The sequence below is a fragment of the Muntiacus reevesi genome, chromosome 8 (assembly GCF_963930625.1).
Source record: "Muntiacus reevesi chromosome 8, mMunRee1.1, whole genome shotgun sequence".
Lineage (NCBI taxonomy): Eukaryota > Metazoa > Chordata > Mammalia > Artiodactyla > Cervidae > Muntiacus > Muntiacus reevesi.
The window spans coordinates 76,765,864-76,792,689 of NC_089256.1; the positions used below are offsets into that span (position 1 = coordinate 76,765,864).

General features: G+C 38.4%; 1 protein-coding gene across 1 annotated transcript in view; it reads left to right on the forward strand.

Moving 5' to 3' along the window:
- ZBBX (zinc finger B-box domain containing) overlaps window positions 1–26,826 on the forward strand; it is a 112,446-nt gene that overhangs the window by 46,651 nt on the left and 38,969 nt on the right. The window contains exons 8-10 of the mRNA XM_065943030.1: window positions 8,427–8,585; window positions 14,552–14,726; window positions 24,819–24,939. Coding sequence (XP_065799102.1) covers window positions 8,427–8,585; window positions 14,552–14,726; window positions 24,819–24,939 — 455 coding nt within the window. The remainder of the gene's footprint in view (window positions 1–8,426; window positions 8,586–14,551; window positions 14,727–24,818; window positions 24,940–26,826) is intronic.

Consider the following 26,826-nt stretch of genomic DNA (forward strand, 5'->3'; position numbering starts at 1 on the left):
CTGGGAGCTAGTAGAGCACACGGAATTCATGGGCTTTTTAAAACTTGCTGTGGTTAGTTGAGGAAGAAAACTTCATCTCAAAATGATCAATAGTTTGCTCTTGGCGTGATGTCAGCATCATGGTAGCATACGATGCTGTCTCTCTCTTTCAACATACTTCTAATAAAAAATCCGTAACAAAACAAAGTTTCCTTTGTCCAACACGCCAGGATGCCAGAGAGTTCCACACATCTGTCCATCTAGGGGTGAATGGACTGGAACAACAGAGGAAGCAGAGCTGATGAAACAGCAGAGGTGGTACCCATGATGCCAGCTCTCTGGCCATGGCAAATGATCCCGCAGCCCCAGAGAACCCACCTGCAGCTGGAGAGGCAGAACGCATGGCTCCAGAATCCCAGCTGCAGTGGCACCCACAGGGAAGTGGGCAGTGGTGGAGGCAAGGGTCCTTCCAATCACGGTGGTGCCTGAGATTCCAGCCTTCCCCCACATGTGGCAGTGGCGTACTTGAGCCTGACAACCCCAGATGCCGTGGGGCTGCCCGTGACCCATGCTTTTCCCCCTGGCCATGGTGGTGGTGCCCGCAACCCAGGGGACCTTGGATACACTGGAGGTGTCTGCTACCCTGGGGGCCCCAGTGGTGATGCTAGCAACGGCAGTGACAATGGCAGCGGAAAGGCATCAGCAGGCCCTGAGACACAGACAGAGACAATGTGGGCACTAAGGACGCCTCTGACAGAGGCTAGGAGGGTTGAAAAGCGCCCACCCTCAGAAGAAGCCCGCGGCAGCTCAGGCAAGGGAAGCAAGAGGTGTGCTATAGCTCGACTCTGTATCAGACCGATCACTGGTCAGGGGATTGCAGCCCTTCAAAAACAAGAGTCCAGGCCTAGACAGCTTCACAAGTGAAATTCTACCGAACATTTAAAGAAGATGTGATAACTCTCCTTCTCAAACTCTTCCAAAAATTTTAAGAGGAGGGAATGCTTCTTTTACAAGGCCAACATTACCCTGATACCAAAGACTAAGCAAGAACATCACACAAAAAATAAAATTACAGGCCAATATCTCTGATGAACATAGATGCAAAAATCCACAACAAAGTATTAGCAAGCCAAATATAATGCATTAAAAGGATCGTGTAAAATGATCAACTGGGATTTATTCCAGGCTTGCAAAAATGAGTCAACATTTTCAAATCAACCAACATGATACAACACAGTAACAAAATGAGGGATAAAAATCAAATAATCATCTCAGTAGATGCAGAAAAAATACCCAACAATATTCAACATCCATTTATGTTAAAAAATAAAATGGTGAAGTGGGAAATGGCTACCCACTCCAGTATTCTTGCCTGGGAAAATCCCATGGACAGAGGAACCTGGCGGGCTATAGCCCACGGAGTCTCAAAGAGTTGTACATGACTTAGTGACTAAACAGCAACAAGTAATATACTTCAATATAATAAAGGCCACATATGACACACCCACAGCTAACACCATACTCAATGTTGTTGTTTGATCACTCAGTCCTGTCCAACTCTTTGCGACCCCATGGACTGTGGCTTGCCAGGCTTCCCTGTCCTTCACCATCTCCCGGAGCTTCCTCAAACTCATGTACATTGAGTTAGTGATGCCATCCAGCCATCTCATCCTCTCCTGTCCCCTTCTCCTTTTGCCTTCAGTCATTCCCAGCATCGGGGTCTTTTGCAGTGAGTCGTCTCTTAACATCAGGGGTGTGTGTGTGTGTGTGTGTGTGTGTGTGTGTGTGTGTGAAATTGCTTCAGTCTTGCCAGACTCTTTGTGACTCTATGGACTGTAAGCCCTCCTGCAGGGCTCCTCTGTCTATGGGATTCTTCAGGGAAGAATATTGGAGTGGGTTGCCTTTCCCTCCTCCAGGGCATCTCCCTGACCCAAGGATTGAACTCAGATCTCCTAATGTCTCCTGAATTGGCAGGCGGGTTCTTTACCACTACTGCTACCTATAAAGCGCATTTCACACCAGGTGGCCAAAGTATTGGAGCTTCAGCTTCAGCAGCAGTCCTTCCAACGATACTTAGTGTTGATTTCCTTTAGGATTGACTGGTTTGATTTCCTCGCTGCCAAGGGACTCTCAAGAGTCTTCTCCAACACCACATTTTGAAAGCATCAATTCTTTGGCGCTCAGCCGAAGAATTTCATACTCAGTGATGAAAACGTAAAAGCTACCCCTCTAAGATCAGGAACAAGACAAGGATGCCCACTCTTACTACTCTTATTTAATATAGTATTGGAAGTCCTAGTCAGAGCAATTAGGTAAGAAGAAGAAACAAAAGGCATCTAAATTGGAAAGAAAGATATTAAGTTGTCACTGTTTGAGGATGACATGATTTTATTCAGAGAAAACCCTAAAGACCTCACTGAAAAGCTATTAGAATAATAAACAAAAAACATAAATTGGCAGTAAATTTGCTATCAGTATAAAAAGTTGTGTTTCTATACACTAACAATAAAATTGAAGAGAGAAATTAAGGAAACAATTCATTTACCATTGCAAAAACAGCAAGAAATACCTGTTGCTGTGAAGTTGCTCAGTCGTATGTGACTCTTTGTGACCCCATGAACTGTAGCCTGCCAGACTCCTCTTTCCATGGGATTTTCCAGGCAAGAATACTGGAGTGGGTTGCCATTTCCTTCTCCAATTTAACCAAGGAAATGAAAAACCTGTGCATGAAAATTATGAAGATCTTGTTGAAAACAATTGAACAAGACACACAAAAATGGAAAGGTATTCTGCACTCGTTGAAAGAATTAACATCGTTAAAAATAACATACATATGATATATTTTTCACATATCTAGGAACTTTGAAGTATTATGGTGAATTTCTAATCTTAATGATTCTGTTAAATTTTTCACCTCTTAGGATCGATAGATGGTTTAAATTTGTTCTATAATCCTGCTTTTATAGAATATTTTTAACTTTGTTGCTAAAAATCTTGTGCTTTTTTTCTGAAATCCACATTATCCTTCAACTCCCCTCTCCCCTGCAATATGTAGGTGAGATGAGTGAAAGGAGTATGTCTATTCCTCTCTTCATCATGCTTGTGCTTGGTCAAACATGGAAATAAATAAGTACAATAAAGTAAAAACAAAAACTCAACCTCCCACCTCCCACTCCATCCCACCCGTCTAGTTTGTCACAGAGCACCAATTTGAGGTCCCTGAGTCAATTATCCAAATAAATTAATTAAAAAAAAAAAACCCCACACTGAGTTTTAACCACTGGGATGCCAGGGGATTCATCAGTTTTTGTAAATAAAATTTTATTGTAACAAACACAGCCACAAGATTAAAAAAAAAAAAAGCCCAAACTCAGCCTAATCTCCACACAAGTGATTATATATATGTATGTTATATATGAAAGTTGTTAAGAGAGTAAATCCTAAGAGTTTTCATCATAAAGTATTAAATTCCCTACAACAAAACATTTATTTCTAAGGTGGTTAAAATTTATAGTTTATACCTTATATTTTGAAAAATATCAAAAAGCAATAATATTAATTTTATATAAAATTATCAAGACAGAATTATCATTCAAGTATATATATTTAAGTAACCTAGAACAAAGATTATTCCTGTCTTAAAATGAATCTTGCTAACAATAATTCAACAATCCTTATAACACTTTTAGGTAGCATATTAAGAGATCTTGAAATGGCCAAAAAATAATTTAATTCTTCAGTTAAATTTACTGCTAAAAGATAAAGTAAATGTCATGAATAGCTGAAACATTGGAAGCCTATATCTAAACATCTTAAAATTCTGTTAATTCAATATATAAAATGCCAATGTGAATTTTCTTTCCCACAATGTCTTACCTTACACAGAAAAAAAAAAAAAAGTGAAAGTGAAAGTTGCTCAGTCATGTCCTGCTCTTTCCAACCCCATGGACTATATAGTCCATGGAGTTCTCCAGGCCAGACTACTGGTGTGGGTGACCCTTCACTTCTCCAGGGGATCTTCCCAACCCAGGTCTCCCACATTGCAGATGGATTCTTTACCAGCTGAGCTGTCAGGGAAGCCTAAGAATACTGCAATGCAGGAGACCCTGGTTTGATTCCTGGGTCGAGGAGATCCGCTGGAGACGGGATAGGCTACCCACTCCAGTATTCTTAGGCTAAAGTATTTTTTTTTCCTATTTCTTTAATTTTCCGTCTACATGGCGTGATGGATGTTTGCCAAACTTATTGTGGTAATTGTTTCATGATGTCTGTAGTTTTGTTTTGTTAAATGGAAGGAGCGATGTTCATATCTTTTCAAAATATAAGGTATAAACTATAAATTTTAACCACCTTAGAAATAAATAATGTTTTGTTGTAGGGAATTTAAAATTAGGTTAAATTGGATTACTTTGCTTAAAAAAATATTTGTTACAGTGCAGATATTTCTGGAAAAATGAAACATCACCATTGGCTTAATTTCCTTTTTCTTGATAAATCAATTTTATTCAGGTTTAATTTATGAACCCATAAAATGCACCCATTACTTCTGTATTCACATTGTTTCAAAACTGTAACGTACAAACAACATAAAATGTTACCATCTTAACCATTTTTAAGTGTACAGTTTGGCAGTGATAGGTATGTTCATATCGTTACGTAAAATGCTCCTTTGAAGTATGCAGTTTAATTAATTCTGAAAATATGTTTGTCAATACACTTGTGTAACCTCCAGTATAATTTAATGTATGGTATTTCTATCACTCCCCCCAAATTTTCCTTTGTGCCTGTTTATGGTCTTCACTAACCGCAAACCAAGGAATAGCATCAAGAAGGCAACAGGTCCTGGCAAGGATTTGGTGGAACCCTTGTACACTGTTAGTGGGGATATAAATTGGTTCAACTATTATGGAAAATAATATGAGGTTTTCTCAAAATATTAAAAATAGATCTACCGTTCAGTTAGACAGTTCTACCCCTGAATATATATCCAAAGAAAATTAAAAGAGGGTTTTGAAGAAGTAGGTACAATCCTATGTGGCATCACTCACAATATGGAAAGAACCTAAATGCTAGTCAATGGGAGAATGGATAAAAAAAGTTGTGGCTTATATACACAATGAAGTATCATTGAGCCATGAGAAAGGGGGATATCATTTGGCCCTTGTGACAACATGGATGGACCTTGAACACTTTATGCTGAGATATGTCAGACAGAGACAGAAAAATACTGTATGATATCCTCTATATGTAGAATCCCAAAAGTCAAACTCATAAAAAACAGTGAGTACGGTGGTGTTTACCGGGGTAGAGTGGAGTGGGAAGATAAGATTCTTGTTGTTTAAGGGTACAAACTCATAACAAGTGGTGAATAAACCATGGAGATCTAATGCACAGTATAGTGAATATAGACAACAATTGCATATTATAAATATGAATTTCTTTTAACAAATGAGGACTGCTTAAGTCTATAAAGGCTTTTTGATGATCTTTGGGAAAATTTGGAGCTGATGCCATAGGTCTGTATATGGACAGTAATATGTGTGCATAGGTCATATTAGTAATTTTTCATAGATAAATTTATTAATTCAGTGTGAAATAACACTGGTTAATTTGATGTTCACTGATTTATTCCAAAGCCAGATTGCAATGAATCTTAATAGATTTACAAAAGGTCATAACTGGAAAGTGTCAATGTAGTCTTAGCTACTTAAATAGGTAACTAGATGAAAATTTTAGAATAGGGAATATTTCCATGGGAGAGTATAAAATAACCATTTCTAACCCCTGCTGAAGTTTGCTTCTGTCTTGAGAACATTTGTTTAAGAAGCAAGACCTATTCCTTGTGTACCTAATACCAGGTTTTCTTTTTTTTTTTTAATTTTTTTTTATTAGTTGGAGACTAATTACTTCACAACATTTCAGTGGGTTTTGTCATACATTGATATGAATCAGCCATAGAGTTACACGTATTCCCCATCCCGATCCCCCCTCCCACCTCCCTCTCCACCTGATTCCTCTGGGTCTTCCCAGTGCACCAGGCCCGAGCACTTGTCTCATGCATCCCACCTGGGCTGGTGATCTGTTTCACCATAGATAATATACATGCTGTTCTTTCGAAACATCCCACCCTCACCTTCTCCCACATAGTTCAAAAGTCTGTTCTATACTTCTGTGTCTCTTTTTCTGTTTTGCGTCTAGGGTTATCTTACCATCATTCTAAATTCCATATATATGTGTTAGTATGCTGTAATGTTCTTTATCTTTCTGGCTTACTTCACTCTGTATAATGGGCTCCAGTTTCATCCATCTCATTAGAACTGATTCAAATGAATTACTAGAGCTAATCAATGAATATAGTAAAGTTGCAGGATATAAAATTAACACACAGAAATCCCTTGCATTCCTATATACTAACAATGAAAAAACAGAAAGAGAAATTAAGGAAACAATACCATTCACCATTGCAACAAAAAGAATAAAATACTTAGGAGTATATCTACCTAAAGAAACAAAAGACCTATACATAGAAAACTATAAAACACTTATGAAAGAAATCAAAGAGGACACAAACAGATGGAGAAACATACCGTGTTCATGGATTGGAAGAATCAATATTGTCAAAATGGCTATTCTACCCAAAGCAATCTATAGATTCAATGCAATCCCTATCAAGCTACCAATGGTATTTTTCACAGAACTAGAACAAATAATTTCACAATTTGTATGGGAATACAAAAAACCTCAAATAGCCAAAGTAATCTTGAGAAAGAAAAATGGAACTGGAGGAATCAACCTGCCTGACTTCAGACTCTACTACAAAGCCACAGTCATCAAGACAGTATGGTACTGGCACAAAGACAGAAATATAGATCAATGGAACAGAATAGAAAGCCCAGAGATAAACCCACGAACCTATGGACACCTTATCTTCGACAAAGGAGGCAAGGATATACAATGGAAAAAAGACAACCTCTTTAACAAGTGGTGCTGGGAAAACTGGTCAACCACTTGTAAAAGAATGAAACTAGAACACTTTCTAACACCATACACAAAAATAAACTCAAAATGGATTAAAGATCTAAATGTAAGACCAGAAACTGTAAAACTCCTAGAGGAGAACATAGGCAAAACACTCTCCGACATAAATCACAGCAAGATCGTCTATGACCCATCTCCCAGAATATTGGAAATAAAAGCAAAACTGAACAAATGGGACCTAATGAAACTTAAAATCTAATACCAGGTTTTCAGCGAGTCTCTGAAGGGTTTGTATCTTCCCTCGAGTTTATTTGGTTCAAGCTCAGATGAGGTACAGACACCTGCAGTGTCCTTGGGCAAATCAGGGGTATTGCTGCTAGGAAGCCCTTCAGAAAATAGGACCTTCCTGGGATTTGCCTGTTTTGTTCTTCCAGCCATGTGAAGGCATTTGACAAGGTCTTTGAATTCTTTTGTTTCCCTTATTATTTACTTTAATTCTGTAGCTCTCTCTGTCCCCTGCAACACCTTATTTTTATTATTGCTATATTGCTATATTGCTTATTTTGCTATATTACTATTTGCCAGGCACTGTAGTAACGGTAGAAACTTAAGAAGACATGATGTTTTTTCTTCTGTGAACGTTTATGGTATAAACAAACATCAAAAAATGATTTAAAATCAGTATTTGTGTGGGCTTGTAAAGATCTTAGAATAAGAAGAGGATACAAAGAATGGACACTTCATGCAGCTAGGGGAGGAAGGCAAAGAGGGGTTCCTGAACCTGTGGGAGTAACTTGGGGTGAATCTAGAAGGGGAGGTAGGGGTCTGCCAGGCAAAGGAGGTAATAGAGGAGGGAGGGACTCCCTGGTATCTCATGAGCAAAGGCATGACAAAAAGAACTTGGAGTTTGATAGGGCACTTCCTGATGTGCACTTTGAGTAGTTAATGCTTCCTAAAGATGTTTTATCACCAAGAAAATACTCATTACTGCTTATTCAGACCCCCCTCTACATCAACTATATTTAGTTCTTTAGCCATGATGTGCACAAATAGCTCATCTGTCTATTTGGGGTCGATATAGTGGAAAGGCTATGAGTCATTAGAATTATACACACCTGGAGTCACTTCCCAGCTCTGCCACCCACTCACCATGTAACCGTGATCAAGTTATTTAAACCCTCAAAACTTTATCACTAAAACAATGATAAAAATAGTTAACACTTTAGAGTTGACTTGAGGATTAAATGATATGGTTTTTAAGATACTCAAGATAATGTGAGCTCAAACTAGTCCTTCAGTATATGGCAACTCTCACTATTATATGGCTGATATAAATGGCAATTTATATTGTTAAATATTGAACAAAATGCATTGAATTTTGCTAGTCACAGAATAATGAAAACATGATTTAATATATATAAACTACTTAGGCTGACATTGGGCTTTTTATTCCTATCTTTTTTTTATAGGCAAAATCGCAATTATTATCCAATGTATTGGATGCTGCCCATCAGTTTATAAAGGAAGTTAATCCAGATGAACCCAAAGGGGAGAATCGTTCTACAAAAGAGATTAGTAAAAGTCAGCAGAAAACCAAGTCTCCTCTTCTGCAGGGGAGCAGCTCTCAGGTAAATGGAGAAAAATACAGTAGACACTTTCTGTCATACATGATCATGGAGACTGTCATTCATTCACATACTAGAGGTTTAGAGTTTTAAAGATGATTTGATCACGTTGTTTAATATGAATTTGTTTTCTTATTAATCAAAAACATTTTTACTGTAAAAATCCTTTTGAGGAGATTGCTTTGATTTCACTGGCTGCTGGTTTTTTGAGGAATGACCTTTTGACTTTATTGCTTTCCAGGCATTTCCACCACATCAGGAAATGAATATTTGGGAGAAACATAAGAAAATAACACAATGCAATATAGCAATTTTATTTTAATCAGGATCTCAGGGAGACTAAAAGTGCAAAACCTTTCTAAGTGTTTTAAGTGACAGGCCATTTCACAGTTACTTAAAATCAGATTTATAACAAATTGTGTGGTTATTCAAATTGATTACTGATCCTAGATAAGCTTATATCTACTCATGTCGGTATTTTAATAATAGACTTGTATTGATTCTTTAGCAGGAAACAAATTTCCTCAAATTTTGATCCTTGTAATAATCCTCATTCTTTTAGATGTCACTCACCCTTTCACATGGGCTTTCCTGATAGCTCAGATGGTAAGGAATCTACTTATAATGCTACCTGGGTTCAATCCCTGGGTCAGGAAGATCCCCAGGGGAAGGAAATGGCAATCCACTCCAGTACTCTTGCCTGGAAAATTCCATGGACAGAGAAGCCTGGTGGCCTAGAGTTCACAGGAACACAGAGTCAGACATGACTGAGCGAATAACACTTTTGCTTTCACCTTTCAGCATAGTTCAGAAATAGTGACTTGGCAAAAGTCACACACACACAACTTGTTACTTTATGACAGAGTCAGGCTTGAACTTCAGTCTGTTGAGTTTCAAACCCTTGATCAGAGAACATAAAAGAAAACATGTTCTGTGTTAGCAGGGTCTCTTTACAGCAGAGAAACTATACTTGAGTTGTCTAGAAAGAGTAGCAATCTGGTGGAGATTTCACTAGTAGACCTGCCACGGGTGCTTGTGAAGAATCATTGAATGAGTTACAGCCTTATAATTAGAATAATAATATGCTAAGGATCAACCATGTGCCAAACATTGTTCTATGAATTTTATGTGTATCATCTCTTTTTTATTCTTTTTAAATTTTTTTCAAATGAGAAAATAATGTCAAAATATAGTTTTTTTAAATTGCCCAAGATATCATTGATTGTGGAACTTCAGTTTCAACTCAGAACTTATAACTCCAAATTACTGGTTTTTAATCACTACCCAGAGGCTGAGATTTTAAGGGTTTCTCTTTCATGCTTGTCATTTTATCTAACTTATCCTACCAATAAAAATAGTAATAAATCAATAGCCTCACATATATTAAATATCATATGCTAGGCATTGAGCTTAATCCTTTAGTTGCTTTATCTTATCCAATAACCCTATAAGTTTTGCATTATTATTATCTCATTTAACAGATGAGAAAGTCAGAGAAGATTTAGGTTACTAGCTGTACTAGAAAGCTATAGGGCTAACTCCTTTGCCTGAGCTTTTAATCCCTAAATTAAATGCTGCCTCTTGTCCCCATCAGTAACTGTGTCTGCTCTATAGACCCTCCATCTCTGGTCTTAACCTAAAAACTATTAATTCAGTGGTTTCATCCAGGAGTGCCCAGTAGAATCAACTGGAGAAACATTAGGGAAACACATGTGAGTGAGTTCAGCATCTCTGGGGGTGGTCCAGTGATGGGCGTCTAACACCTGCTCGTTCTGCCGAGTACTCCCGTTTGGGCATCATTCCTGCTCTCAACCTGCATACAGGGCACACAGTGAATAAGTGCCCCTGGCGTACGCTTGGTACTCCTCTGTGCTGGAGAGCAGAGTTTTTCCAACTGCAAGAAACATCAGAAGTACTGCCTGAGCTTTTTGAAAATGTGTATTCCTGGCTTGCCACTCAAATTTGGACTTTTTTACGTTTAGTTTAGGGCCCAGGAATCTGATTTTTATTTATTTACTCTTTAGGACTAAATGTTTTATTTAAATTTTTTTTTTTAACTGTAAACTTTTTATTTTGTATTGAGGTATAGCCAGTTAATAATGTTGTGGTAGTTTCTGGTGAAGAGTGAAGGGACTCAGCCATCCATATACACGTATCCATTCTCCCCCAAACACCCCTGCCATCTAGGCTGGCACATAGCATTGAGCAGAGTTCCATGTGCTATTAGAAAAGGTCCTTGTTGGTTAACCATCTTGAATATAAGTGTGTACATGACCTTCCCAAAGTCCCTAACTATCCCTTCCCCCCGCCCTGGACAACCATAAGTTCATTTCCTAAGTCTGTGAGTCTCTTTCTGTTTTGTAAGTAAGTTCATTTGTATCACTTCGTTTTAGATTCCACATATGAGGGATGTCATATGATATTTCTCCTTCTCTGCCTGACTTATTTACTCAGTATAACCCTCTCTAGGCCCATCCATGTTGTTGCAAATGGCATTATTTCATTCTTTGTAATGGCTAAGTAATAAGGAATCTGATTTTTAATTGGTTTACCCAGAAACTTGAATGCCTGGAAGAATCAAAATGGTGGATTCAAGCCAGTGGATATCCTTGGAAGGGAGTGCAGTTCATGAAAGCTTTCAGTTTACAGACTGAAACCTGAGCTTGAAATACTAACTCTGGTTTTCTTACAGCTTATAGTTTTGTAACATTGGGCGATTTACTTAGCTTTCCTTTCCTTTTCTGGAAAGTGGGGATATTAAAACATATTTTGCAGGGGTATATTTGGCCTAGAGGGGCCACAAATGACAGCTGAAACATTTAAGAGTGAATATACCATCCTCGGGCTTTTTCCTGCCCTGTCACCGCTGTGTGGAAACCAAGTATTCCATAGGCATAGCTGTAAAATGCAAATATCTTATATCTCTTATTCACTACTTGGAAGGGAGCTGCCCTGGAGAGTTGCTGAAATCACTGGAACACTCAACTCATTTTGTATTAAGCACTGAATTTTTAGTGCTTCTTCATGAGTGTAGTGCACACACACACACACACACACACACACACACACACTGCTTACTACTGAATACTTGAAAATACCTTCTCACATACTTCTAAGACTCAGTATTTCCAAGCTAAGTTCATCACCTGTTCTCCAAACCTATAGATATTACTGTTGATGACAGCTCTCTTCAAGCTTTTCAAACTAGCAAGAACAGTTATTTTCTATAATCATGTATCTTCTTCCTTTGCAATTCCAATCAATTACCATGTCTTAAAACCATCTGAAAACCCTTCAGTATTTGGTCACTTCTATTCTTACTGCTCTTCCAGATACTAAAATTAAAAATTTCTTAAAGTGCAGAAAGTTTGTAAAGCGAAAAGGGCATTTAATTATCTCCCCTTTTGGAAGTCAATAATAATTTCAATTTTGTAGGTATGCATTAACACAAATACTAATATGTTGCATGCTGCTGTGCAAACAGACTTTTTACTTTTAACAATATACTGTTGTTATTCATATAAGTATATCCCACAGCTTTCTCATTCTATATGAAAGTGAAAGTTGCTCAGTCACATCTGACTCTTTGCGAGACTGTTTGCAAAGCCCTGGATTGTGACCCTCCAGGCTCCTCTGTTCATGGAATTCTCCAGGCAAGAATACTGGAGTAGGCAGCCATTCCCTTCTCCAGGGAATCTTCCCGACCCAGGGATTGAACCCAGGTCTCCTGCATTGCAGGCAGATTCTTTACTGTCTGAGCCACCACGGAAGCCATAGAAGACTGGAGTGGGTAGCCTACCCCTTCTCGAGGGGATCTTCCTGACCCAGGAATAGAACTGGGGTCTCCTGCATTGCAGCTGGATTCTTTACCAGCTGAAATACTCCATTTATTAGATATGAAATAACTTTTTAAGCTATCCTTTCTGTTGATCAGTATTTACACTGTTTCAGTCTTTTGCAAGTATGAACTATAGTATAAAGAATAATTTTGAAAAATATTGTTTTGTGTGTGTGTGTGTGTGTGTGTGTGTGTGTGTGTGTGTGTGATAAAATCCTAAAATTCCTAGGTGAAGAGGGTTATGTGTTTGTAATGTTGATATTGACAAATGGATGTGGATTTTAATTGGTTTCCGTACATTTGAAATCACTATTCTCCAATTTCTTTCTCTCCCACACAGTGTGGGACTCTACAGTAGCTTTGCATTTCCAGTATATTTAAGTATAATTTTCTCTGGATGGTGGGAGGATCCTTCACAGTCTGCCTCTTCTTCTTTCTACCCTTAATATTTTCTCATATCCCACTTTTTGCTCTGTGAATTTCCCTGGTGGCTCAGATGGGGCTTCCCTGGTGGCTCAGACAGTAAAGCGTCTGCCTGCAGTGCAGGAGACCTGGGTTCGATCCCTGGGTTGGGAAGATTCCCCTGGAGAAGGAAATGACAACCCACTCCAGTGTTCTCGCCTGGAGAATTCCATGGACAGAGGAGCCTGGTAGGCGATAGTCCATGGGATCGCAAAGAGTAGGACACGACTGAGCGACTTCACTTCACTTCTTCAGATCGTAAAGAATCTGCCTGCAATGCAGGAGACCCAATTTCAATCCCTGGGTTGGGAAGATCTGCTGGAGAAGGGAATGGCTTCACTCTATCATTCTTTTGCTCTAGAATACTGCCCTTGCCACTTTTTGCCCATGATATTCTTGTTTCTCTGAGTTAAATTTTTGTTCTTTGCTTCTATTTCTATTGTGGACTTAGTAACCTGTGTTTCACGACAATGACTAGCATAGTGTTTGTAGGTTCCAGGCGCTTTTTGTTTATGTTGAATTTTATATATGCACATATTTAACAATCTTCTCTCAATTGTTCTCTTACAATGTGCCTCTTTATTTTGCAATTAAGGGTTGAACATAGTGGATTCTACTGCTGTATCTAGAAGATACACAGTGGAGCTTTAGCAATTTGATCAGTGTAGGTAATCCACATTTTATAATTCAGAACTGTTGTGGAACTTATTTTGCTTTAGTTCCCCAATTTTGCTGTTTTCTCTGATTCACTGGATAACTGCCAAATCGTACCTTCATTTTCTTTTGTGTGTTCACAGTAAATCTATATTTTGTACTGAATTCTCCTTTCTTTCCAGCATTATGTAAAGCAGGCAGTGTTTCATATGCATTAATGGATATGTCCATTCATTCAACTGACTTTTAATGAGCACCTGCTTTGTGCCGGTTACTGCTCTTGGCCCTGAGGAAACGGTCAACATTCCGGATCCCATTATATTCTAATGGGTAGAGATCAGCAGTAAACACACATGTAGAGTAAATTCATGTGGATATAAGTTACTGGGAGAAAAATAAAACAGATAAGGGATCTGAAAGTGGGGGAAAGGACTTTATTTTTATGTCATCAGTAGGATCATTGCTTTTTCTCTGAGCAGATGACATTTGAGCCAAGGCTGAATGAATTGAGTGGAATGACTGTATGAAAATATGGAGAAGGATCATTTCAGGCATTAGCTACAGCTAGTGTGAGGCTCTCGAGTGGAATATGCTTGATGGGTTCCTAGAATTGCAAGGAGAGACGTTTGACTGGAACAGGGTGAATGAAGGGGCGACCTGAAGGAAGTGGAGTGAAAGGCAGGGGAAGACAAGCTTGTGTACAGCCTTGTAAGCCCTGGTAGGAACTGAGGGTTTCACAGTCTTGGAGGGTTTCCAGAGAAAACCCTCATGAATAACATAGTGACAAATCCTCAGTCCTATAGGCTCTAGTTTTAATATTTTCCAAAGATGCCATTTATAACTGTCTATAGAGTTTTAAAGAAATCAGAAATGCACATAAATAAGTACAAATTAAAGACATTTGAAGTGAAAAAAAAAAGTGTGATTTCACAATGCTCAATAATCAATGCTACCTGTATTTTAAGATACAGAACATTTGGCAAAGCACACTTAGATGCACTGTTATTTTGTTTAGGTAGAAGATCCAGCAACAAAAAAAGAAGAATGTGCAAATCCAAGAGATAAGCCCTTGTGTGAAGTGCCTTTCAGTGAAGAAGCTTCTGCCCAGTCATTTCAGAAAGTTTTAAGTCAGTGGAGAACTGGACATCATGATGACAATGAGACACAGAACTTACATGCAGCAAAATCAGGTACAGTTTTTTTCTTTTTAAATAAAATGAATCCTTTAAAATAAAGCTGATTTTATCTCCATTCTTTGTGAATATAAATGCAGTGTTCAGAAGCTATTAACATTGGGATAGTAGTTTGATATAACTCTTCAAATGAGTAGTCACTGCGTGACCATTGGTTTGGTGGTTTAATTTTTATAGAACCCTGAATGGGCCTTTTTGCCTTTTCATAAGTCTTTTTGCCTTATGGCAGAAAGCAAAGACAAACAAAAGAGCCTCTTGATGAAAGTGAAGGAGTAGAGAGGAAAAGTTGGCTTAAAACTCAACATTCAGGAAACTAAGATCATGGCATCCAGTCCCATCACTTCATGGCAAATAGGTAGGGAAACAATGGAAATAGTGGCAGACTTTATTTTTTTGGGCTCCAAAATCACTGCAGATGGTGACTGCAGCCATGAAATTAAAAGACGCTTGCTCACTGGAAGAAAAGCTATGACCAACCTAGACAGCAAATTAAAATGCAGAGACATTACTTTGCCAACAAAGGTCCATCTAGTCAAGGCTATGGTTTTTCCAGTAGTCATGTATGGATGTGATAGTTGGACTATGAAGAAAGCTGAGTGCTGAAGAGTTGATGCTTTTGAACTGTGGTGCTGGAGAAGACTCTTGAGAGTCCCTTGGACTGCAGGGAGATCAGTCAGTCCCAAAGGATATTAGCCCTGAATATTCATTGGAAGGACTGATGTTGAAGCTGAAACTTCAATACTTTGGCCGCTTGATGCTAAGAACAGACTCACTGGAAAAGACCCTGATGTTGGGAAAAATTGAAGACAGGAGGAGAAGGGGACGACAGAGGATGAGATGGTTGGATGGCATCACCAACTCGATGGACATGAGTTTGAGCAAGCTCTGGAAGTTGGTGATGGGCAGGGACGCCTGGCGTGCTGCAGTCCATGGGGTCTTCAAGAGTCAGACATGACTGGGTGACTGAACTGAACTGAACTGAATGGGCCTTGGGGATATATTTGCCTTTGTTTCCTGCATAAATTCACACTGTCAAATGAATAGAGAATTGGATTCTCTCAGCTCCTCCTCTTCTAGCAGAAAGTTTTTGTTCCTTTATTGAACTGTAATTACAACACATAAAACAGGAGGATCTACGAGACAGTAAAGTAAATAATTTTTTTTTATATGTGTCTTGAGAAATATATTTCAAGGACTGCTGTGAAGTTCAGGGGGATAATTAATTTGTCTTTTGTTTTTCTTTCTTTTTGAAGAAATATTTCTTGTTTTTATTTTTCCTTGGTGATTTTTTACAACCGTATTCTAGACATTGAAGACCTGGATGGCTGAAGTGTACAGAGTCTTTGCTTTGTTTCCCAGTATCTTTTTAGGGAAATCATACTTTTAGAAGTATTCAGTTTATTAATTGTATTACTCAAAATCTTTTTGAGGCTTCCAACTGCTTTTCATTAAAGATAAAATGCTAGATAATAAATTTAAATCATGTAACTTAGTTGAAAGTGTTCAATTTTGTGATTTCTATTTTCACTCTTTTTTCTAATGAGACAATTCTCCTGTTTACCGCTCTTTTGAAACATAGCTTAATTCCTAATGTCAAATATCATACACCTTCTTCACAGTTAGAATTTGATTTTCTTCTTATTGATGTTCTTTCTTTCAAATATATTCCCTACATTTGTTCTTGATACATCGATTTTGTTAATATTTCCAAGATTTTGTTTGTATACCCCGTTTTAGTATGTACCCCAGTATTACTCTCAATGACTCTTATTTTATGTGCTCTTTTTTTGTGTTTTCACATTTTTATTTATTTTTTTACTTTTCTACTTTTAAAGGGACTAAGTCTTCTATAGAAATACCTTTATGATTGGTGCACTTTGAAGACATAGTATTTAAAAATGATAGAAGAACTGGTGTGTTGTAGCTTTCCTCTATAGGCTAAAGATTGTGGATGGAGATACTTAGATGGAATTGAACTGCCTAATTTCAAAGGAATCATAGCAACCTGGGATGGTAGAGGCCAGAAGTTGGTATATAATTATCAAAGTTTTAGTGAAAAAATTACCAAAATAAGGGGTAAGGAAGACTAGTAATTGATTGTTTCAGTTCACAGAGATCTGTGATACTAATTGGAGTGCATAAGAATGAAAAAAATTTTGTATACTCTCCTGTCTTTACTGAGTAGAAAATTTCTATCCAATGCACAGAAACCCATCTTAAGCTACCGAATTGGGGATTCAGAGTTTTTATCAAGTTCGCAGCCCTAAGCCAGGCCACAGATCTGAGATAGATGCTGGATCCTTTTGCAAAGTTTTGTAGTGTGGCCACAGGGTATACTATGCATCTTCCTCTATAACTTCACTACAGAGTTTACAGCTATTTACCAGGAAAGTGAAAGTGTGGAAGCGAAAGTGGTAGTTGCTCAGTTATGCTCGACTCTTTGGACTATAACCCGCCAGGCTTCTGTATCCATGGGATTCTCCAGGCAAGAATACTTGAATGGGTAGCCATTACCTCTTCAGGGGATCTTCCTGACCCGGGGATTGAACCCTGGTCTCCTGCTTTGCAGGCAGATTCTTTACTGTCTGAGCCACCAGGACACCACCAGAATAAACATGCAGTGAGGAAAGACAATGCCCAAACTTCCAGAGGGGCCATTAGACCTTGGGTCTGAACTGACAGTTATCCCTTTAGACCTTAGTGCCATCATAATCCGCCAGTCAGTGTTAGAGATTTGTAGAAGTGGAGTGATAAGTGGAGTCTTATCTTTATTCTGTCTCTTAGTGCATGGGCCAGTGGGACCATTATGTGGTTATTTTCCCAGTCTTGATTATATAATGAGAACGGATATACTTAGTAACAATAATAATGCCTATATACTGATGGTCTGAGCTGTGGAATGAAGATTGTTATGGTTGTACATAAGTAGAAGACCCTAGAACTGTCTTCCTTCCTTGCTAATGTGTATGCTAAAATACCATACTGGAAACAAAACCAGGGGGTTGCAGTTTCTGGGAACTGCAAAGATTAGTGGCAACATCAAAGACTTGAAAGATGCAGGAATACTACTTTTTATTATGATGGTTTAGTCACTAAGTTGTGTCTGACTCTTGGAGACCCAATGGGCTGTAGTCTGCCAGGCTTCTCTGTCCAGAAGAATTTCCAGGCAAGAATACTGGAGTGGGTTGCCATATCCTTCTCCAGGGGATTTTCCCACTCAGGGATTGAACCTGGGTCTCTTGCATTGTAGGCAGATTCTTTACCAGCTGAGCTACCATGGAAGCACATTTCCATTTAACTTGTGTATTAATGATCTTAGAAAATGACTGCATGTTAGAGTAAACTTGATCAGATAATGACAATACAGGTGATAGTTGCTTTACTGAATGTAGCATCTTTTCTGGAGAAAATCAACACATTCTCTATGACTGGAGGAGGGAGATAGCTACTGACCTAACCCAGGGGCTAATTTTTCTATAATTTTCTATATCCATTACTTTAAATATTTTAAGCTAAAAATAAATAAATAAATATTTTAAGCTTTGAGGGCCACTTATAAGGGTCATACAACTCTGCCATTGTAACATGAAAGACAATATATTAACAAATGAGTGTGACTGTTTTCCAATAAAACCTTGTTTTTGAATGCAAATTTGAAAATTATGTAATTTTCACATGTTGCAATATATTATCCTTGTTTTGATTTTTTTCAACTGTTAAAATATGTAGAAACCACTCTTAGCTTGAAAGCCATACAGAAATGGTGGGCCACATTTGGTAGCCACAAAGGCTATAGTTTGCTGCTCCAATATCAAATATATTCTTTTCTATTTCTATCAATAAATATAATCAGAAATAGTTTGATATCATATGGCAGATGTCATAGTATACATTCACAATCTTGCTCCAGACCGCCATTAACTCTCTGGCTTTCTAGCATTATATAGTCCCAAAGAACCTTGATTGTCTTGTTATTGCACAGAAGATAATGCTTGATTATTAGATTGATGTCTTGATGCTAAGTGGATTTGGTGAACAGGGAGTATCTGTTACAGAATGATTATATTGGACCCTTTCCATCATGGACACAGAAAAAAATTTGCCTTCTCTTCCTGTAGTGTGCCAGCAGAACCTTTGTCACCATGGTATCTCACACAATGAGTGTCTGAGAGCAAGACACTCATCTTATGAAAGAGGTATAGAGATAGGGCTCATACCTATGAAATTCACTCATCTTACCATGTGCATCTCTATCCAGCAGGCTTGATAGTTTTATGGAATGGCCTGCTGAAGTTTCAGTATGGGTTCCAGCTGAGAAACAACATCTTGTGTGTTTGGGGTGCTGCTTTTCCTCCAGGGTACCATGTATTACATGAAACTCCAGCAAAATTTCCATTAAGCAGGAAGCTGAGACTACCCCTTGCCATTTGGGGCTCATCACACTGAATTAATAGTCAACAAGTGTCACTGTACTGACCATGTTGTTTCAGCACAGGCACGAAGGAACGATTGGATTGTTATCATACAGTAAAGAAAAGATAGACTTTATCTGTGAACAAATCAGCAGCAAACTTAATAGTTTTCCTGTGTTCAGAAATAATGTTCATTGGAAAAAAATGTGGTAGTCCAGTGAAAAGAAGGCTATGGTCTTGAATCTTTGGGAATGAAGATTTGAGACACTCCACCAGGAAAAGGTATCAGCAGACAGTAAGGTGAACATCCAATAGATGGTGAAAGAAGGAAGCGATGGTAATCAAATCAAGGTAGGCTTCAGTTGTTATTGTTTAGTTGCTAAGTCATGTCTGACTCTTTTGTGACCCCATGGACTCTAGCCCGCCAGGTTCCTCTGTCCATGGGATTCCACAGACAAGAACACGGGAGTGAGTGCCATTTCCTTCTTCATGGGATCTTCCCAACACAGGGATTGAACCTGAGTCTCCTGCATTGCAGGTGGATTCTTTACAACTGAGCCAAAACCAGCTACAATATGAAGAATGATGGCAGCTGTGTTTTACGTTGAGTAATAATTTTTTTCCTCCTGTTTTTCCTCCATACTAATATGACACCTACTGCTGGTATCTAACATTTAAATTTAGTTGGAATTATCACTACATTGAAATCTGGTGGCTCAGTTGGTAAAGAATCCTCCTGCAATGTGATAGACCTGGGTTTGATCCCTGCGTTGGGAAGATCCCCTGGACAAGGGAATAGCTACCCACTTCGGTATTCTGGCCTGGAGAAGTCCCTGGACTGTATGGCCCATGGGATCACAAAGAGTCAGACACGACTGAGCGGCTTTCACTATGATACCCAGTGAAAACTTTGTATTTTCTTATGTGCTTCATACTATAGAACTTTGTGTTTTCTATGTGCTTCAGACACAAGTCAGGTTTTTTGTTTTGTTTGCTTTATTTTTTGCTAGTGATAAAGAATCCACGTACTGATGTTGGAGACACAAGAGACATGGGCTCTATCCCTGGAGTAAGAGGTGGCAACTCACTCCAGTATTCTTGACTGAAAAGTCCCATGGACAGAGCAGGCTGGTGGGCTACAGTCCACAGGGTCTCAAAGAGCTGGACCGACTGGACTGAGCACACTACTGCTGCTGCTTGCTTTTTGCAGAGAAATAGACAGACATACAAATGGAGGTTTAGATGCAAACTAAGTAGACTGTCTCTCTGGATTCATTTTCTCTTATTTTTACCTGATTCTATGCCTCTAGAGGCTGACTATAGAGACTGCATCACGTAGCTCCCTTGTTCTCTGGCTTCTAGTTGGGTTTGGCTAGTTGGAGGCACTAGCAAAACATTGAAGGGTGAGAAGAAAAGGGAGAGGTATCTCTCCCTCTATTTTTTGATGTGCTCAGATTTTGCAGTCACTGCACTGTCCGCCTATGTTATTAGCAACACTCAGATTACCTTAGGTTCACAATTATTGCTTTCCATAACTACTTACAACACTCTGTCCTCTCAAGCCTAAGATTGGTAACACCTTTCTACTATTTTTAGTCTCTGCTTCAGCATCGCTTGTTCCCTCAGCTCTACTCCCTGATTACAAGTTAGTTCCTTCATTTGACCTTCTTCAAATTACCCCTTTGAGCTTTCTCTTTCCTGTTAGGATCTTGACTTATACTGATGATCAAAAAAAGGATTTCCAAGAAGCCAAGGTTCAAGTTGAGGTCTAGAAAATGAGTTGAAACGTAGAGACAGATTAATATGTGCAAAGCGCTCCATGATGGAGTGTTCCCTATTGTGTTAATGGAGCTGAAGGGAGATGTGCGTGGCTGGATCTTAGAGAACAAAGGAGACTGGTGTCGCACAGTAGGCTGGAGAGGAATTACGGTGTGGTGGTTGTGGAGAAATCATCAAGATGAGGACTTCTGTTGGTAAAATATGTGATTATTTTGCCTCAAAGTATTATAAATATTACTGTTTTTGTGTATGTATATTGTATATATATATGTTTATAAATATTTTCCTTTTTCTAAGATACTAGATAAAAAGAACATTTATAAAATTTATATACTTTATGGAGAAAAACTGCAGTAAGAACCTCTTCTCGCCCTCTTCCCTCCCTCTCAGAGATTATCACTAGCTTGGATTTTGTGTTTTCTCATTCCCTTAATTTCCTGTAGTTTATTGCATGTATGCTTCTCTAAACAATTGTTAAACTTGCATGTATTTAAACATGGTATGGGCTTGCCTAGTGACTCAGCAGAAAAGAATCTGCCTGCAATGCAGGAGACAAAGGAGACACAGGTTCAGTTCCTGGGTCTGGAAGATACTGATGAGGAGGAAATGGCAGCCCACTCCAGTATTCTGGCCTGAAAAATTCCGTGGACAGAGGAGCCTGGCGGGCTACAGTCCAAAGGGATGCAAAGAGCCGGACACGGCTGAGCGACTGAGCACACACACACAAACACTGTGTGAATGGAAAGCTAGTATATCATCCTTTTACAACTGGCTTAATATTTTCAGGATTATTCACCGAGATTTACCCATAAAGATGTGCATAGCTGTGTTTCATTCATGTCACTGCTTCACAGTTCTCTGCTTATACCACTGTTTACCTGTTTAAACATTGACGATTGTCTGACTTGATTCCCATTTGGGGGAGGAAAGAGGTTGAAGTATTTACTCTCCCTCTTCTTCATGTGCTAAGATTTTTGCAGTAACTCCATTCTCTGCTTATGTTACAAAGCAACACTCAGATGACCTTTCATCCACAGCCATTTGCTTTCAATGATTCTTACAAAGTTTTCCTACATTGTCCTCTCAAACCTAGGGTTGGTAACAGCTTTTCATAATTTTTACTTTCTGAGTGCTTCAACATGACTTGTTTCCTTAACCCTACCCAGCAAACACTACTCTTAAGAATATTCTTGCTCAGGTCTCCTAGCACTCATGTGCACACTTTTCTGGGTTCCTATTCCTAAGAGTAAAATAAATGGGTTATGGGGGTATCCATGTCTTCAACTCTACTAGGTAAACTTGAATTATTTACCAATTGTATTAGTTTATACTCCCTCTTGCAGTGTTTAAATGGTCTGGCTGCTTCCCATTATCACCAACACAAATTGGCAGCTTTAAAAAAAAATTGCTGGCATAATACAGATGAAATTGTATATATAATTTGTGTACCTCATTGCACATGACAATATGTTTTCCTATGTTTCTTGGCCATTAGCTTTGAATTTTCAAGTTTCCTAGTTATTTGTGTTATTGATTTCTAACTTGATTATGTTGTAGTGAACTCTAAAATATCATTTCCTTCAGTGTGAAAGACAAGTACTTACAATGACCTAGAAGATTCACTAATATTACGGCTTCCCTGGTGACTCAATGGAATCTGTCTGCAGTGCAGAAAACCCAGGTTCGATCCCTGAGTTGGGAAGATCCCCTGCAGAAGGGAATGGCTACCCACTCAAGTATTCTTCCCCAAAGAATTCAATGGACAGAGAAGTCAAGCAGGCTACAGTCCAAAGGATCGCAAAGAATCGGACACAACTGAACGAATGAACACACACACAACTGGCCTCCTGGTTGTTCCTTAAACACTTTGGGCAAATTTGTATCTTAAGGCTTTTAAAAGCGTTGTCTATTAAGGAAAATGCCTATCTTTCCTTTAGTATAAACAGTGGGACATCTTACGCTAAAGGTAGCCAGGGAACCATTAAACAAGGGAGCAAACCACAACCTAAGTTACAGAGCTTGCATGGCATTGTCCAGGGAGGCATGCCTTGTAAATCCATGTGTTCTAGATTTGTTCTCTGTAAGCAACTTCAAACAAAGATTATCCTGCTTAATGGATTACATAGCTAAAGACTCTTTCTAGAAAATATCATTAATCCATTTGCCAGAAGGTCTAGCTAGCATATTCACAGTCAAGGTAACCCAGGCCACCTGCCATCTTATTTCCTGCGAATGTGTCGTTGGTGATGGGAAGAGAGTGAGGCACAGGCCAGCTGCTTCATCTCCTTCCTCCTCATCACCCTCCTGAACTTGAGGATTATCCCTCATCAGTGACTTGACTTGGCCAGAAAAAAAAAAAAAGTCCTCATTGTTTTACTTTCAGCTTTCCTGTTGGGATTTTTTTTTTTTTTTTTTTTCTCATGAAAAGGAGGACGCACAGTGGAGGGCTTTTCTTTCTCCTATGACTTGTTCTCCTTGACTCCTGCTCTTTTAGTTCATGCATCCTGGTGGTGGTTCTCAGCTGTTGTTCAGTCGTGTCCGACGCTTTGCGACCCCATGGACTGAAGCACGCCAGGCTTCCCCTTCCTTCACTATCTCCTGGAGTTTGCTCACATTCATATCCATTGAATCAGTGATGTCATCCAATCATCTTATCCTCTGTAGTCCTCTTCTCCTCCTGCCTTCAATGTTTCCCCCCATCAGGGTCTTTTCTAATCAGTCATCTCTTCGTATGAGATGTCCTAAGTATTGGAGTTTTAGTTTCAGCATCAGTCCTTCCAATAAATATTCAGGACTGATTTCCTTTAGGATTGACTGGTTTAATCTTGCAGTCCAAGGGACTCTTGAGTCTTCTCCAACACCACAGTCCAAAAGCATCAATTCTTTGGTGCTCAGCCTTCTTTATCAGACAGGACTGAGTGACTTTCACTTTCACTTTTAAGCGACTTTCACTTTCACTTTCTCAGCCTTTATGGTCCAACTCTCACATCTGTACATAACTACTGGAAAAACCATAGCATTGACTATACAGAGCTTTGTTGGCAACGTACACCTTCTAATTGCTTTATTCAGCACTTCTCTATACTGTGGGAAGAACGGGAGTGAATGACACATTCTTTTGGTTTATTTCCATTGTTGGCATTTGGCCACTTCTAAAAGCTATTTATTAAAACCTGCAGTATGCGCTTGGGATTATTCTCTAGTTTCGGTCTATAAAAAATAATTGTTTCCCTCTTTACTACTTCCCTATTTACTCCAAAATTTTCCTCCTATTATGGTGAGTTTGGGGAAAGATCTAATATTTAGGAGGGCGGAGAGATGAGTAAATTTGGATTTACACCGCTCTTGTTTTTTTTTTTTCTCCCCAGAAATCTCCATCAATTTTGAATATCTCTGAATGGTGGTTTTAATTTAGTAGTACTTCAGAAACATCTTAAGCATCTGGAAGTAAATTGCCATGTAGATATAAATTCATGAGGACAGTTGTCTCCTCCAGGTGCCACTCTGAGTTATTTATTTTCTGTTTCCCATAATGTGTAAATATTATTGTCAGCGGCTGTAATACATGCCTTTGTGTGTGTATGCCTTTATAGAATATATAATGAATCTATGTTTTTTTAATCTTTATTGTGTGAAATAACTAGCTGCTTTAAAAACATTCTGAATCATAAAATTTCTTTCATTTCAAGAAATGATTGAAGAAAACTATGAAAATATAATACATCACCAATATTTAGCACTTTTGCAGCATTTAAGCATAGAACTATTGATTGTATAGACAAATATCAAGGCACATTTGCCTCAAAACTGGTGAGTTCTGTATCTTGAGAGATATAGTAATTTGTATCTTAGGTTATATTAATTATGTGTATTATGTTTGTTTGTTTGTTTGTTTTAGATTCATTGGAAGAATGTGAAGTACAAACTAATCTGAAAATTTGGACAGAACCACTTACTATTGAATTTAAGGAAGATAGTCTATCTTACATGGAAAAATTATGGCTTAAAAAACACAGAAGGTATTTTCTGATTTTTTTGCATTACCAATAAGAAATGTAAAAGCTATTTCTGTTCCTTTCTTGTGTGACATGCTTTTTTTCATAGCAGTGTTATTGATGTACTTCACATCTGTGTAAATAATTTTAAAGCAATATTAAATCCCTGTGAAACTTCTACCATACTGATAAGAATTTTAACTCAATCTATATATGTAATGCATGCTTGATTTAGGATCTGTCTAAATGAAAATATGTATGTAGGGGGAAAAGGCACAACTATGGTACACAATTTAAAAAAATAGCAAAAACAATGCAGTAAATGAAAGCTCACTTTGAAAGGTGATTTTTGAGGCTATACTCTTCAGAAACGTTGAAGCTACTTTTAAGTTAACCAAACTTTTAATTTTATAGTTTTATTAATAGTATTCAAGTGTATTTTATTCAGAAACTGTATCATTAGCTGCACCATTTCATAAATTATTCAAAAGTTTAACTGTTAAATATCAAACCAAAATGATTGAGTACGTGTTGGAGTTGTTCATAATTTTACCATGATGTAAGAACCATCGTGGGAGGTTCCTTTAAAGGCCGGGAGCTCGGTTTGCCCTGTAGCAGTGAGACTCACACTTGCCTGTGAGTCAGCTAAAGACTATGGCAAAATACAGATTCTTCTTCAGTAGGCATGGGCCGAGCCTGAGATCTTGCATTTCTGAATTCCTAGCAGCTCCCATGTGATATTGTTATGGATAATGCTAGTCTCTGAACCGCTTTTTGGCATGTAAGGTGTAAGAAAACCTGTCTAGAATATACCAGAAGAGTGGTTTTCAAGCTCTTGTTTCACTTCTAGTAGTACAAAACCATCTCCTGAGATGGCTTACTCCATCTTTGGAACATTCTGCCTTCTATAATATCTGCTAGTGAACTGTCATTTTTTTCTGATTGGTTGTGAAACTTGGTCCCAATTCTACTAGTTCCCAGTACAGACCAAATTGACTTTCTCCTCTTCATGATATCCTTTCCTATTTTAAAATCATATTTAAATTCATATTTTAAAAATCAGTCTTCATGCCTTTCTTGAAACTTTTATTTGACAGATTACCATATCCCTTCGACTGTTTTTCATGGATGTATTCCTTTTCTTTCAATTTTCTTATTTTGAAATAAGGCATGCTATTAAGTGTTACAAAACAGTATGAAGAATTTCTACATATCATTCATTCAGCACTCCCTAATGGTAACAGCTTATATAATCACAGCATATATCAACACCAAAAAATTAACACTGCTAGAATATGAATCACTAAATTACACACTTTATTTGAATTTCAGCAGTTTTCAGCAGTTTCATCCTTATTCTGTTTCAGGATTCAGTTCAGGGTCTCACAGTACAGTTTTGTCCTATCTCCTTCTCCACTGCAACTCCTTGCTCTTTTCTGGTCTTGCGTGACGTGGACATGAGTACTTGCCGGGTGTTACATAGAATGTACTCAGTGTGGGTCCATCTCCTGTTTTTTCATAAGATTGAGGTTGCACATTTTGAGGAAGAATGCCACAGAGAGGAGGTGCCTCTTAGTGCATGATGTCACATGATCGTACTGTCGGTAGAGCTCATCACCAGGTTGTTAACCTTGAACACACAGCTGATGTGGGGCTCACCAAGATTCTCTGCTGTAAAATCACTCTTGCCTTAATAATGAATGTTGTGGTCTGTTCATGCTATTAGAATATCATTGACTGGGTGGCTTATAAAGATGTTTATTTTTCACAGTTCTTAAGACTGGGAAGTCCAAGATTAAGGTGCCAACAGACTTGGTGACTGGGTTATCTTCTCATTGTGTCCTCAAAGGGCAGAAGGGGTGAGAGGTCTCTCTTAGATTTCTTTTATAAGGGCACTAATCCCATTCATGA